Raw genomic sequence first — 14,363 nt, 5'->3', positions numbered from 1 at the left:
CAGAAGGGCTCCGCAGCCCCAGTTATTGTAAATCAATTAGGAGCGTCCCGCTGAGAGCAGAGGGCGGCTGAAATTTAATTATAGGCTCCTCTCTCTACTAACTCCCCCCCCCCCGACCGCCCTTCATTATTGTTGTATCTCACAGATCAGACACTGCAGCTGCCTCGCTGCGCTGATTCACTTAAAAGTTGATGCGGCTGTCAGAACTTCTGAATCGTCTGGGGGGGGGAAAAAAGGCCCCCAGAAGGTTTGATTGAAGCGAAACGTCCGAAAGAAATGTGATCAAAGCCGCAGGAGACGCTTAAAGTCCAGGACGGTGTTAAAGGAAGGAGTCAAACGGACTGAAAGCACCTGCATTGTGTCACTTTCCAAGCCTTTATTTGCCTCGCCAACAAACTCTATAGAGCTCCATAAAATAGAGAAATTACCCCGATGTTTGCAGCTTCCTGCCAAAAACGATGCTTTGTGGGACCATCCACGCCTATGGCGAGAGGCGGAGGGCGGAGACAGCTACTGGCCGTGGGCGAGGTCACCCACCAGGGTGAGGCGCCAGCTCCCTTTGTGACATCATACATTTTTTTGCAGAACTGACCAGAAAATGGAGTAAGCGTGTGAGAGGACTGTCACACACGGGTCAAACAAACAGGATGCTCAGTGACCAATCGGGATGGGGCATCGCGGCCCGACCTTTGAAATTAGAGCGACAGCTGATGAGCTTGTTTAGCTCGATTAGCTGAATTAGCTCGATTAGCTCGGCTTTGACTTTGCGCTGCTGTTGTGCAGCCCTTCTGTCAAGCCTCATCTTTTAGTCTTTTTTTTTTTTTTTTTTTTACCATTTTACATGCAAAAGTTCAGCTCCACCAGATCAGCTGACCTCTTTATCTTCACAACAGCTGCGGCTTTGGCCCTGACGAGCTCGTTTGCTTGAAAAGCTCACCATGAGGAAGTTTCCTGAGAACGAACAACGATGGTCACTGACTCTTTAGTCGTGATTCTTGAAGACAAATGTAATTTTTTTTTAGTGAACTTGGGGATCGTTATTTTTACTTGGACCGCGGCATAAAAAACAAAAGCAGATCGAAATCAGCCTCTGTGAGAGTCTGTGAAGCCACATACTGTGAGCTTCTAGTTCCACAAAGTTCTTTTTCTCTTTGAGCCGCTGGAAACAAACAGAAATACATTGTGAAACAGTTTGTTTTTTGATCCTCTTCTTTATTGCAGCGAAAGGTTAATACAGCTTAGAGACACTTTTATTTATGTATTATTTTGTCCACCTAAATCAAACACAAGTACATCAAATCTTCTTCCACATCAAAGCACCAGGTTTGTGTTGCACCTTTCCCTCATTTCACAGGAGCGGCTTGATTTCCATTATCGACCCGCCTTTGTTTTCCATTATTGACCACAAAATGTTTGTTGCATTTGTGTCTTACCTGACCTCCAAGCAGCTACCTGGGATAATATCTTCCCATGAATAATGGCGAGACATCAATATAGGAGGCTTCCGAAAGATTCTCGCTGCCTTTGAAAAGAAAGAAAGAAAGACATAGAAATGCTGGCTTGCAAACTGTGGTGCGTGGACGCGGCAACAGCCCGTCCTGTGAAGTCGCAGCTCAGTGTTTGTGCTTCCACCCAGTCACAGAGTGAATGCAGGTGTTCACCTGGTTCACCTGCTCAAGCATTAGCGGTCGGCTCCTCTAAACTTTGACATCCCACCTCTGTGGCTGGCAACTTCTGGTCTGGTCTCGTGGCAGAGTGTGTCTGATGAATGTCGCCGCCTCCTCCAGGAAGTGCGACGTCGTGCTCAGCGGCCTTCCCCACGTTCCTCGGGGGGAACGGGAGTTATGATTTATTATTGAGGCAGGCGGCGTCAAAGCGGCACAGAGCCGATAAGGGCCAAGAGTGGGACGCCGGAGCCACAAAAAAAAAAAAATAATAATCTATTGGTCTGTATGTTCCAACGCTTCCAGAGGCGCAGACGTGACTCCGCTGCAAAAGCTGCCAGTGGCGGAAAACTCTGGACTGACCAACTGATTCCAGGAGAATCCAACAGGCTGTTTAACCGACCGAGCGACTGCTTTCCCATTTTCCACAGGAATCAATCAATCAATCTCCTCCTCCTCCTCCAGGCGTCCGTCTGCAACGTTTCGGGCGATTATTTTTTGTTTTTGCTGCTCCAAAAAAAAAAAAAACGAGATTTTTTTTTCCGATTTTGAACATCTCTGTTGAGACTTTATCTCAAAATGAAGACCAAATCCTGTCTTTCCTTTGCTCCAGAAACAAAGATGAAAGTTTCTGAGCTTGAGAAAAAAATTATAATTTTTTTTCTTGTTTTCAAGCAGTTTTGCTTTCATCCTTAAAGGCGGTCTAATCCTCCAGATGGAACATTTCCTGACTCATTTGGCTTATCTCACGAGTCCATCTGGTCCACAAGCTTCTTCTTCTTCTGTGGTTTTTCGGGGCGAAGCTTGAAGCAGCTGCTTGTGGCTCTACCTTCTGCCTCTTTACCACGTAGCGGCGACCCGATTGGTTGTGCAACTGATGGAAATTTGACATCTCGTTTGAGGAAGACGATGTCTCTTGGAATCCCGCCAACTGCGGACGAATCAGAGCTCAGAGTTTTAATGCGTCTGCTGGTGGAGCGACGAGATGTTGTCCACGTGCTTGTTGTTTTTTCCCCCCCCCGTTGTCACCTGTGTTTAAAATGCCAGCCGCTGAATCGGCCTGCGACAGACGGAGTCGCTCGCTGGAATTGGTTTTAGATTGATATCAGCTGGTCCGACCTCGACCTCCACTAACGGCGCCACTCAGTCATTACAGGCAGCGACACCCGACACCACAGTCTGCTCTCTCTCGCTCTCACTCTCTGTCTCTCTCCTGTGTGTAATCACTCAGTAAATCTGAACCCACCAGGTTTGTTTTTCCTTTTCTGCTCATCGTAAATATCGTAAATATCACTCAACTCTCTTGCTCCCCGGCTGCCGACTTCATTTCTGCACGAGTTTCCAGACCAAATTTACAGCTAGGATAAAAATCTCCCCGCAGTGGCGCTGCCGTTCTTCAACATGCTGCCCACATCTCTGCACAACGTCCTGTAGAAAGTGCAAGGAAGAGAGCCGCAGAGCAACAGGCCCATTTATAATGAAGGCCAGAGATAACCTTTGACCCCCAACGGCTTCACTGTCCTCCAGAGACTGCAGTCCTCTCTCTGCGCTGCTCCTCATCATCGTCTTTACAAAGGCTGATCCTCAACCTGTTCAAGACTCCCACCATAAACCTCCAAACCTGAAAGCTGGATGAATAATAACAATAATAGCTGTAATAATGGCTTGGATTCATATTGCGCTTTTCCTTACCAGGTACCCAAAGCCCCCATATTGAAACCATTATTCGTTCATGCTCCATTCACACTGATGGTGGCCACTGGTGGTGACTGACAGAATGAATATTTAACATTATTTCCTCTTCATACACAATCTGAATGAGTGAATGAACGAGTTATTTGAACAACCGCTCAGTTTGTGATTCTTCAATTCGTCTTTTGACAGGAAAAAATTTCAATCTCTGCTTTGCTTTCAAAGTTGTTAAGATGAAAACGCCATCACTTTGCACCAGGAAGAGAGTGGATATGTATAAATATGTATAAATACATATATTTACATATGGAAGAGAAGTTTGAAGAATGATAAACATTTGTCCTGCAGGAAATATTTTTGAAACTGCTGATGATGTGGTCAATGCCTCTGTAACACTGTCTGATGTTGACAGCGCTGCTGTTTGATTTCAGCTGCTGGTTGGGTGTCGCCGCCGCCACCAGGAGGAAACACTTTAACGAGGGTCGGGAATAGGCAAACAGAGCCAACAGAGATTGTGCATTCAAGGAATGAAGAAAGTGTAGAAAAGAGAATTTAAAAAGTTGCAAGTGGCAGTTAAATATATTTTTTTTTACAAAATATACAAAAAAAATACATAATATAGTAGAAAAATCAAATCTAACATATATATAAAATAGAATATAGTATAATATAGCAGCTATGGTTAACAAAGAAGGTTTGGACTGAATTGGACTTTCATAGAAGCAGAAGAAGGTGCAGGTTGTTGCGGTGTGTCTGCTGCAGAGTCGAGCCCCTTGTTAAATCGCATGCAGTCAAAAGAAAAACAGGTAGATTTTTTTTTTTGTTTGTTACTTGTCTTTATTGTGTTGATTAATGACTTAGTTTCCACCTCCAGTAAGGACGAATTGTGAGGGAGAGGAGGGGAAGAAAAATCTGAATCCCTGAAAAGTGGAAGTTTCTCTGCGTTGATGTTTTTCTTCCCGCTGTTTCCCTGAAAGCTGTGTTGAGTTGGCACTTTCTTATCTGTCGCCGTATTAATTTTCCTCAGTCTGACTCGGAGGGAGGCGACAATAAATCAGATACGCTCTTCTTCTGTCTGCCTGCAGAAGAGTGTAAAGCCTTTACTTGTGTTGAAGTCGGCTGTGACAAGCCTTTCTTTCTGCCTAAACATAGTTTGCAGCGTCAACTAAGATCTTCTTCACAGTTTCATTATTCAGTCAATTGCGGCTATTTTGAGAATGTTTATGTTTACCAATTTGTTCCCCAAAAATGGCCAAATTAAAAATGGAACAATCACAATCCAGCGATCATCAGAGAGGAAAAACAGGGATAGCAAAGTTAGTAAAGCAAGTATTTTTTCCAAAACAAGCATTCTGAAAAACAGTTGGTTTTTTTTCTCATATTTAAAAGAATATGAGAAAAGTTTTCTTGCCTTTGATTTGGTCCCAGGCTTTAAGTGCAGGTTAACTTCAGCAAAGAGCCTTCAAAGGGAGCAGAGCTTTCTCTATAACTTTCATTTCTGGTGCCATGAAAAGTCCGCAGAGAGTAAAAAAACATCAGAGGGAGGTTTCAGGAAAAGTCTCTGGTCTGCAATCTGACTGGAGTAGAGGGAGCGAAAAAAAAAAATCCTCTTATACCTTCTTCAAAGCCTTTTTCATTTTTCCTGAGCAGCTGCACCACGTCACCATTTGCGATTCCGATTATGACTGTAAAAACAGGATCTGCGGCGGCCAGTCAAAACAGCCCGGCGCCGCTTTGATTGCACTTTAGAAACAAGTTTTTGTCTCGACGTCCCTCCTCATCAGCACCTACAGCGTCTCGTTCAAAGGAATCTGGTCTTGTGCCGTTCGCTTGTCATCAGCTGACACACACACACAGACACACAACACAGGCACACTTCAGACCAATCAGCAGCCACCTGAACCATGAACTCTGAGACGAAGGCTGAACACGACAAGGCTGCTGATTTTGATTGCTGTGCAAAGCAAACATCGGCTGACCGACTGCATCGTCTTCTGCATGTGTAGCCCCACTTGTGGGTGGACTTCACCACAGCTTAACTCGTCTCTAGCACATCACATGAATGTATTGTTCAAGGAAGAGCATGCATGCACGCAAGACGAGGATGGATAACAACTTAAAAAACAAAAACGAACTCACAACACAATAGAATCAACCACAAAGCAGGAGAGGATTCCACCCGGGGGACTTTGACTTTAAACTGAAAATGAGATTGATTCACCTCAGATCACCTGTTGCATTATTAAGTCTTCTGCTCTGTTTTCCCGCTTTCCCCAAAAAAGATCAAAGATGGAATTATTGTTTTAGAGGTAACTACTGAGCTGCTCTTGCATGACTTTAAAATTAAGGTTTGCATTTGCAATCACTTACTGTAATCGTTAACAGGAGAGCTATTACTTTTGATTACTTTTGCTAGTTGCGCAACCACATTGTTTCTTCACCTGAGCTTTTGCATTAATATGCTACGTCTGTAAAATGAATGCAAAGATCAAATCATAGTTCTACGAGTGCATCCAAAGCCTAACGCCGGATGCGATGAGTGGCTAGATGTGAGTAGTGATCTTTCAGGACCTGACAGTCAAACCATATTGCGTGTGTCTGGTGGGTAACCGTGTGTGTGTTTCATGTTCAGCAGCACACATCATCTGCATGTGCGAGGAGCGCTGCCCCATCAGACGGCCGCCCTTGAAAAAAAAACCTTTGAGTTCTTTCTCCACAGCGTCTCCTCGCCCACAGGCCTGAATCGTTTCCAGGCAGTCGGCTCCTCTGGATGACTGACGGCAGGGATGTGAGACGCCGAGGTCGGAGCCTTGACGCCGAGTCGCGTGTCTGGCAGTTCAAGGCAACAGCAGCTGCATAAGATGGCTTTAATCACAAGTGTGAAGAGCGTCGTAGCTCCGAGTTCGTCCTCATCCTGCTCACCCAGAAGGTCCCGGAGACACCCTGAAGGTCCCGGCGACGCCCAGAATTACCCGACGACGGCCACCCGTCTCAGCGGGCGCTTGGCACCGTTCCGGCTCTTCTTGCGGCCTCCAGCTGATTTTTTTTTTGGACCGACTCCAAGGTTGGGCTTCTTGCTGCTGAATAAGTAACTTGGATTCTCCCGTGGTATATTTTTTTTCCACAGGACTTTCATCATCCTTCAGATCTACATTCAAAGCTCTCGGACGTAGTTCGAGAGCAGCATGGAGATAGACAGAGGATGTCTCAGCGTCTGTCTGATGGGAGACACTTGTCTTGTTGCATTTGTGTGACTCACAGAGCGGCGATAAAAATGCATCAGCAGAGTGTTTTAATTATGTTGTAGCTGGTTGTATAGTTGCCATTAGCACACGCAAAACCACAAAATGATTTCTAATTGAAAGAATGATCTTGCACTTCTCATCACATCTAAATTAGAAATTATCTGGTTTGTTTGGGAAAAAAAATGGAACAGATTGTCGTTACAATGAAGTTTGATGAACTTTACTGTCCTGATGAGCATACAAATAGAGGTATAGAACACTTAAAAATAATAAATAAATCAAATATGAATAAATCAAAAACATTTTTGTCTGTCTGCTGCACTTCATCTTTTCTTTTGTCCTGCTTTTCCAATCTCTCTCACTCACTCTCTCTCTCTCTCTCTGTCTCTCCCTCTCTCTCTCTCTCTCTCTCTCTACCTCTCTGTTTTACACACAATGCGCAGGAGCTTTTCAAGGAACTCCACCAAGTGTCTTTGTCTAAGTAAACAGCAGCTGCAGTTGCCCCCCTGTACCCGCAGCATCAAAGCAAGACGATGAGAAGAATGCAGGAGGGCGTAAAACTGCAGCAGCAGCGGCGGATGCAGCCGGAGGTGAAGAGAATCAACTCTGCAATTGAGAAACGCGCCAGTTTTCCAAAAGGGTCTCCGGCGTTCATCCTTGAACCGAGGCGCAGCGCCTTGACTCCGGCATCCACACTGCCCCGGTTCCCTCATTACATTCAATATTTCATATTCTATTTAATTATATATGCACAGGAGGGGAGGGGGCGCTCGCATGTCTCCAGCGAAGCACTTTTGAGCGCGTCGAGCCAAGTGCTGAGTCCACATCTGAGACAGAAGGAGAGGAAAACACACACACACACACACACACACACACACACACACACACACACACACACACACACACACACAGGCACAGAGCTGCACAAAGCACACGCAGTAAATTAAAGCTAATCTCAGGAGCGTCCACCTGGTTGCAGGACTCGTCAGTCAGTTCGTGTTGGTCTGGCAGCGAGAGAAGAGCCGCCATCTGTTTGGACGCAGATCTCCTCCTGTCGCAGCTCCTTTGTTGGGAAAATAAAGGCTTTTCTGCCCGTTTTATTCCCCTCCTTTCAGTCCGCACTGTTGGAGAGCAACATGGAAAACAAAAATCATGAAAAAAACAGGTTGAAACGAGACCTTTTAAAGTTGAAAATTTCACTGATATTTGTGTACGTTTGTTTCCACGTATGTCGTTTAACACTTCCAGAGCCTCGCTTGCCGTGACTGCTAATAACCACTGAGGAGTTGCTGCAGCTTCATTACCTGCCATTAAACTCTCTAAAGTAGTCTCAGCAGAATCTTTATTATGCTTTAAATGTGCTTCGTTTTATCATAATTCTGCCCTCGGCCAATTGCACTCAGCTTTTAAAAGGGATTTTCTTCTCTTTTTTTTGCGTGGGTAATTGAAAACCTCTCAGAAGGCTCTCGGAAAAGATTATAGATTCTTTACTGTGAGCAGCTCGAAGTCGCAAGTGCTTCATGAAGCCTTGTCGTTGTCTCGTCATCATCCAGATCAAGTCAGGCGCGATTGAGTGTAAAACCTGAGCTTTGAGCTCCTCTGACCTCCAGTTTCTAGCATGTTTTACGTCAAGTTAAAGTGATTTTTTTTTTCCTCCGCCCAGCAGGATCGAACTCCTCTGGTGCAGCTCCGTCAGCTCCCAGGCTGGTCCGACTGGCTGCCACATGTGAAGCCTCATCTGATGCATCTGGCTGAGAGGGAAGTTTGGATGTGGATCAGCGAAGCCACACCTGGAGAATGACTCACAGCTTTGTCTTGCAGATTGAAGAGAAAAACATCTGATTTTAGACAAAATACTTTCACCGTCCTCAGACAACCCTGGTATGCTGCTAAAATCACTTGATGTGTTTCCTTGGTGTTATTCTTTAAAAAGAAAAGTGTATTTAAATGTCCCAAGTGTCTCAGAAAACATCCTTTTCAAAGGTCTCATATTCATTAAATGTCCATATTTTTTCATAATCCTTGCAAGTAACCCGCAAAGAGCACATTTAGCCTGATGTTTATGGCTGCCTGCTTAAAAAACATGCCCGAATGGCACCTTTCCTCAGAAAAAGCAAAAATCTTGCCTCACAAACATCCATTAAATTAATTATGACATTATTCAGCATGCATGCAACAATTTTAGACATAACGTCAATTAGAATATAATCATTTAAAATTGGGAAAAAGGACATCCACACAAAAGTTTTTCCCAGCAAACATTCCAAATGACTCAAGCTGCCGACACACTAGTGTCTCGTTTTCTGAACAAAACAATGTGGGGGGTGGGGGAGGGGAGAAAAAAGACAGAGTGAAACATCCAAAGATGAATGGAAATGTGAAATACGAATGCTGGTACATTTCTCGCTTCACAGCGTGTTCCTGTTGCATCGCGCCTCTAATTACTTCCCTGGCTTCCCTGCTGCTGCCTGTCACTGCGCTTCGCTCCCAGCAAGAGGACGGACGTGTTCCCGCGTGTTTCTCGCCGTGTTGGCCGCGTAAGCAGCAGAACCTTTATTGTTGCAAAAAACAAACAAACAAACTCAAAAATGACTGAATTCATTCGCCTCCTTTCAGTGGTACCACTTCCTTTAATGGGTTTCAGAGAGCAGAGCAGTTTGGTTTGCGTTCCCTCTTTGGTGGAAAAGTACCAACGTGAGACGCTGGAACGAACGGCGCTCAGTCGGAAGATTGGCCTTTTCTGGATGAAGCTAATTAAAGGAGGAACACGCCGTTCCCCCGTCACTCATCGGGCCAAAATGTCAGAGGATATTGGCACCTTTGTTCTGGTTGCACCATTGAATTGATAATGCTCGCTCACAGCGCGCTCGCTCGTCGACGCTTATGGCCGAGGCTGCCGGCGGAATTTCACTGTGTTCATCTCGTTTGGCCACCGAACGGCAACTCTCTGATCTCAGCAAACAAAAAGGAGCAGCGGCTCATTGTGCGACTAGCCGTGTTTGAGGATAGAGAGAACTTCTGAGTGCGAACCTGGAACCAAAAATGGGTTCCAGACTTTCAGATTACAATTTTTTTTTATCTTGTTTTGTGCCTGAATTAACGTGTAAAGGAAGAAAATACAAAAGCCTCAGTAGTGCATTGTTTAGAATTTTAGTTGCGATAATTGGGTGGAAAAACAAAAAGCTACACAAAGACGTCGGAATTTAAAAAAAGTTGCTGACGAGGGGGTTTTGTTAATAGATGAATTATATGACCTCCAAATGTACGAGATCAAACGGAGGAGACAATCACAATGTTGTGTTTTTATGGTTCACTAGAATTCTCGAGGAAATTTTCTCCTTTTTGGTTCCACAACACCGTTTACGTGAGATCATGTCACATCACAGCCTTTACAGTTGTTGAGATATGGGAGCACTGGGCAAAGGATATTGTAAAACTTTACTGTGAATCTTTTACCCAGCATTTTCATCCCAAGAGTTCAATATGAAAAGCAGGAGGATCCCTGTCTCCCTTGATTCATCATTCTATTTTCCGATATTTTTTTTTTTTTACATATTAACCCCGCAAGGCGGCTCCGTCGCAAAGTTTTCAAGCGGGATCGTGCAGTTGGATCCTGGGAAACAAGAAGGGCAGACAGATTTGCTGCCTAGTAGTTCAATTGCAATGTGTCGTCTGCATAGCTCTGAATGTAAAATCAGCCGGTGCAGCCTGACGGTGAAATCATGCAGATCTGAGGAGGCTGGACGCACACACAGCAGACCACTTACTGTGAACACGGACGATGTGAGGACGTCAAACAAAAGGCCCAGCGCTTTGTTCTAATGGACTCCACAAATAGGACAAAAGAGTGCATTTATACGCAACAGCGCTCTGCGAGGCACAGCAGGCTCCCAGAGGTTTTATCCAAACCAACTCCCGTCTCTGTCTCCTGCTCTGAACTGCCTCCCATTAGCAGCAGAGAGAAACTCTGCGGCTCTTCAAATTCTGCAGGTATATCTTAATGGGGATCTCTGAAGCCAATTGAATCTCATCACTCTGACAGTAAATGTCAACCCCACAAAGAAAGAGTGAAAGACTGTGGGTGTAATGCCACGGGGGCCAAAGAAGATGATGTGACAGCATCAAGTTTATCGATTTTTTTCACTGCGCGGTGGTTTCTTCAGCTTTTACGGTCACTTGGATTGTGCAGTCGAAAGACACTCAACTTTTACGCTAAATTTTTACACTTCTCACGTCCCTCGCCTCTGCTTTACTGCAGCTGAAAATGACATGATGACATGGAGACACTTTATTATCAATCACTCGGGGATTGATTATGTCTTCACATGCTTAATGGAGAAAATTCAATTTAGTCTATAATGAGCTGTGAGTGTCTTTTTCCACTTTGAAAGTCAGCGTTGAGTGCTTTTTCAGAAGGTGCAGAAAACCTTCCCCAATCTTTCGAAAACACACAAGACAAACACAGAAAGAATAGAAGATCAAAACACGTCCGTTTTCCAATCCCTCCAACCGAAGACATTTCTGGTTCTCTGAATCTGAGACAGATAATCAGGTCAGATGACACAAAGGAAAGAACAGAAAACAAACAAACAAAAAGCAGGAGAGGTCGCTCAGCTTACCGGCCGATATTGATAATTATGTCTACAGGTAAATAAAACCAACTCTGTTCAACTGGAAAAGAATTGGCATTAACTTACACGGCTGTCTCTGAGCTCTGTTCCCTCCGAGGTCCCTGCCCACGCAAAGTGTAAAACTTTGGAGGCTACCTCAGAAATCTAAAGCGTTGATGCAAATTGTAGAGTTAGCTGAGGACGCCACACGAGGTTGTAAAAAGTGAAACCAATTTTTGTTGCTTTAGACTGACTTGCTCCAAAAATGAATTGACGTCCACATGGACGTCCTGACGAGAAAGTTTGCATGGCATTGTCGGAGTTGGGGGGCGCTGGGATCAGTGCTAATTAACCATTTCCTGTTGCTAGCAGGAAGACATTGTGTCATCCTCTCCGGCCTCATTATCCCCACTATCATTAACACCATTTAAAAGCCAAAGAAACGCCCCATTTCTCCGCTTTAGCCTCCCCACGTAAGCTTGTGGAAAAAGGGCGTTAAATCCCAGAAGAGTGTTTCCCCTTGATGTTTAATTAAAAAGTTTTTGACTGACTTTAGCAGTTCAAAAAGATCCTGTTAAATAGTTTGGATGATGTTGTCAACCTCTGGCGATAATCCCTGTAGGGATGGGATTATAAAGAGAATATAATATATCTGTGGGTGCTGGATACACAGAATGGCCCACGCATAATTTTTCTTGTCCTTCTTAAAGCAAAATTGAAAGTGATTAATACATTTTCGGATTAACCTACACTATCCCATTTGACAGCCCTCCAACTGTCCCTCTGCAGGACAGAACGTACAAAGATGATGAAATACACTTGATTACATCAAGTCCTTCACGTAGACCCCTCACTTTTTCCAGAAAGTTTGTTTTCCCACGTTGTTGCTGTTGTGGGCTAAACATAGGCAAATACTGCCACCTGTAGGAAATATCGTGTGTCACAGTCCCATGGTAGCGCAACATTTGATAAAAATAAGTATATATATAGTATATATATACTTATTTTTTTAAAAGGCCGATTCAACAACAGGCCTCGACAGGATACGACAAATATTTTCACTGGCTCATATTTTGACGCTCATGACAAAGTTACACAGTGGCAATTGCCGACGGTATGACGCAGCCCGTTTGGACCGTCTGGCTTTCCGTAGCTACCGGAAGTTATCTGCCGTTGTTGTTCACAGCGTTTCTTCTGTCGCAGTTTCCACCGAAATCTTTAACTGTAAGCTTGTTTTTAAAGTGTCAGAATGTCCGGGGGAACCCATTTGGAGAACGCCAACCCGGTCATTTTCCAGAGGACCGGCGACAGACGGCTGACGTCCACGGAGGAGGATGAAAACGTCCACGACCCCATCGACGACAGGGAAATTTTCGATATCCTGTTCAATATTGAAGATCCACTTTAGTCGTATTCTAGTCATCATTATGCTCTACTTGCTGCATATTTATGAATTCGTGTCGACGCAAGTTACATGTATTTTATAACGTTTCAAGCTATTGCGTCATTTCCTCCATGACGTTAGCAATTTCTGTTGATAACTGCGTGAAAGTGAAGATTTCTGCCAAACTTCTTCTTTTATGTTACTTTCTCTGTAAATTGCTGACCGGAAGAGTAAAGTTTTCTCTCTTTTTTGTAACTTTACAGTATTGTAGAATTTGATGTCACAAATCAGCGGTAAAGAATAAGTGTTCTACATGTCACCAATCTTGTAAAATTATCCAATTAAACAGTAATTTATTGATGGTTGGTCGAAACAAAGTGCTTAGCTGTCCTCCTTGTATACTATAGGCCTATTTTGTTTATTTATTTATTTTTAACCAGCTTGTTCAGCATTCAAAGCAATTCAACCAAAGATTTACCAGTCTCTGCCAAGACAGATGATGAATGGATCAGAATCATTCTTAACTTTAGACACATCTGATCAGATCCATCAACGACCCAGAGCATCCCCTGTCGCTGGAGGAGCTCAACGTTGTGGAGCAAATCCGAGTCAAGGTAGTTCACCTCTGTCACCACCACCACCACCATCATCATTCTAACACGTTGCCATACTGTTGGTTCCTCACTGGACTGCAAAAGAAATTATCTAATCTTGAAAAAGTTGTGATTGATAATGTGCGCTGTCGTGAAAATATATACGTCCTACTTCCACTTTTCACATCTGCCGTAAACTCTTGAAGTACGACACGTGTCTGGAATACTTTAGTTCTATTCTACTTTCTGTCCAGGTCAGTGACGCCGAGAGCACAGTGGGCATCGAGTTCACACCCACCATCCCCCACTGCAGCATGGCGACACTCATTGGCCTGTCCATCAAAGTCAAGCTGCTGCGCTCCCTGCCCGACAGGTTCAAAGTATGTTTCCTGACTGTCTATTTACCTGGAAGATTTTATTTACCCCCCCCCCCCCCCCCCCCGTTTCCACTTATTTATCATATGTTTGTTGGTGCGCAGATTGATGTTCACATCACTCCTGGAACCCACGCCTCAGAGGAAGCAGGTGAACAAGCGGATCTCACTTTACTGCTTAAATGATGACGAAGATTTTGTTCATAGTTTTTATTTCTGATTTGTGTGCGTGTGTGTGTGCAGTGAACAAGCAGCTGGCAGACAAAGAGAGAGTGGCAGCCGCCCTGGAAAACTCGTCTCTGCTGGAGGTGGTCAACCAGTGTCTGAGCACCAGAAACATCTGAGCTCCATCTCAGGCAGCGTCTCCAGACTGCAGAATGCTGAAGCTAGCAACCTCTTAACTAGGCCTCTGTTACTTCCACAGTCACTGGCGTTGCAGACATCCAGTGCACTGCGATATTTCTTCTGAATGAGGAAGGAATACCGTTTCACTTTTTAATGAAATAATAATCATAATCATACCTTTGCTCCAGATCTCATTGCTCACAATGCTTGATTTGTATATATGAGTAGTTAATTTAAAAAATAAATAAATAAACAAATCATTGTCTTCTTATGTGTCTTATTGCTTTAAATTGCAAAAGCAAAATAAAGGTTTTCAGATATGTTTTTATTTTTGTTGGTAAAAAAAAAAAATGTCAGTAAAATGGTCAGGAGCAGAAATAGTTGCCTTTTCATCTGACACGCCTTGTCACTGTTTAGATTGACAGCCCACCTATGGGGTGGTTGGTGATGAAAGAA

The 14,363-nt window shown here is 44.1% G+C and overlaps 1 protein-coding gene across 1 annotated transcript; it reads left to right on the top strand.

Moving 5' to 3' along the window:
• The first annotated feature begins 12,355 nt into the window (after window positions 1-12,355).
• On the top strand, window positions 12,356-14,165 carry ciao2b (cytosolic iron-sulfur assembly component 2B). The gene is made up of 5 exons (XM_076050824.1): window positions 12,356-12,589; window positions 13,132-13,209; window positions 13,443-13,568; window positions 13,668-13,713; window positions 13,806-14,165. The coding sequence occupies exons 1-5, from the start codon at window positions 12,461-12,463 to the stop codon at window positions 13,904-13,906; spliced, it is 480 nt and encodes a 159-aa protein (XP_075906939.1). The 5' UTR covers window positions 12,356-12,460; the 3' UTR covers window positions 13,907-14,165.
• The last annotated feature ends 198 nt before the right edge of the window (window positions 14,166-14,363 follow it).

The sequence above is a fragment of the Nelusetta ayraudi genome, unplaced genomic scaffold (genome assembly GCF_046127955.1).
Source record: "Nelusetta ayraudi isolate G7.1 ecotype Tasmania unplaced genomic scaffold, CSIRO-AGI_Nayr_v1 ptg000130l, whole genome shotgun sequence".
In the NCBI taxonomy this organism is placed as follows: domain Eukaryota; kingdom Metazoa; phylum Chordata; class Actinopteri; order Tetraodontiformes; family Monacanthidae; genus Nelusetta; species Nelusetta ayraudi.
This window is presented reverse-complemented; position numbering and strand designations above follow the sequence as displayed.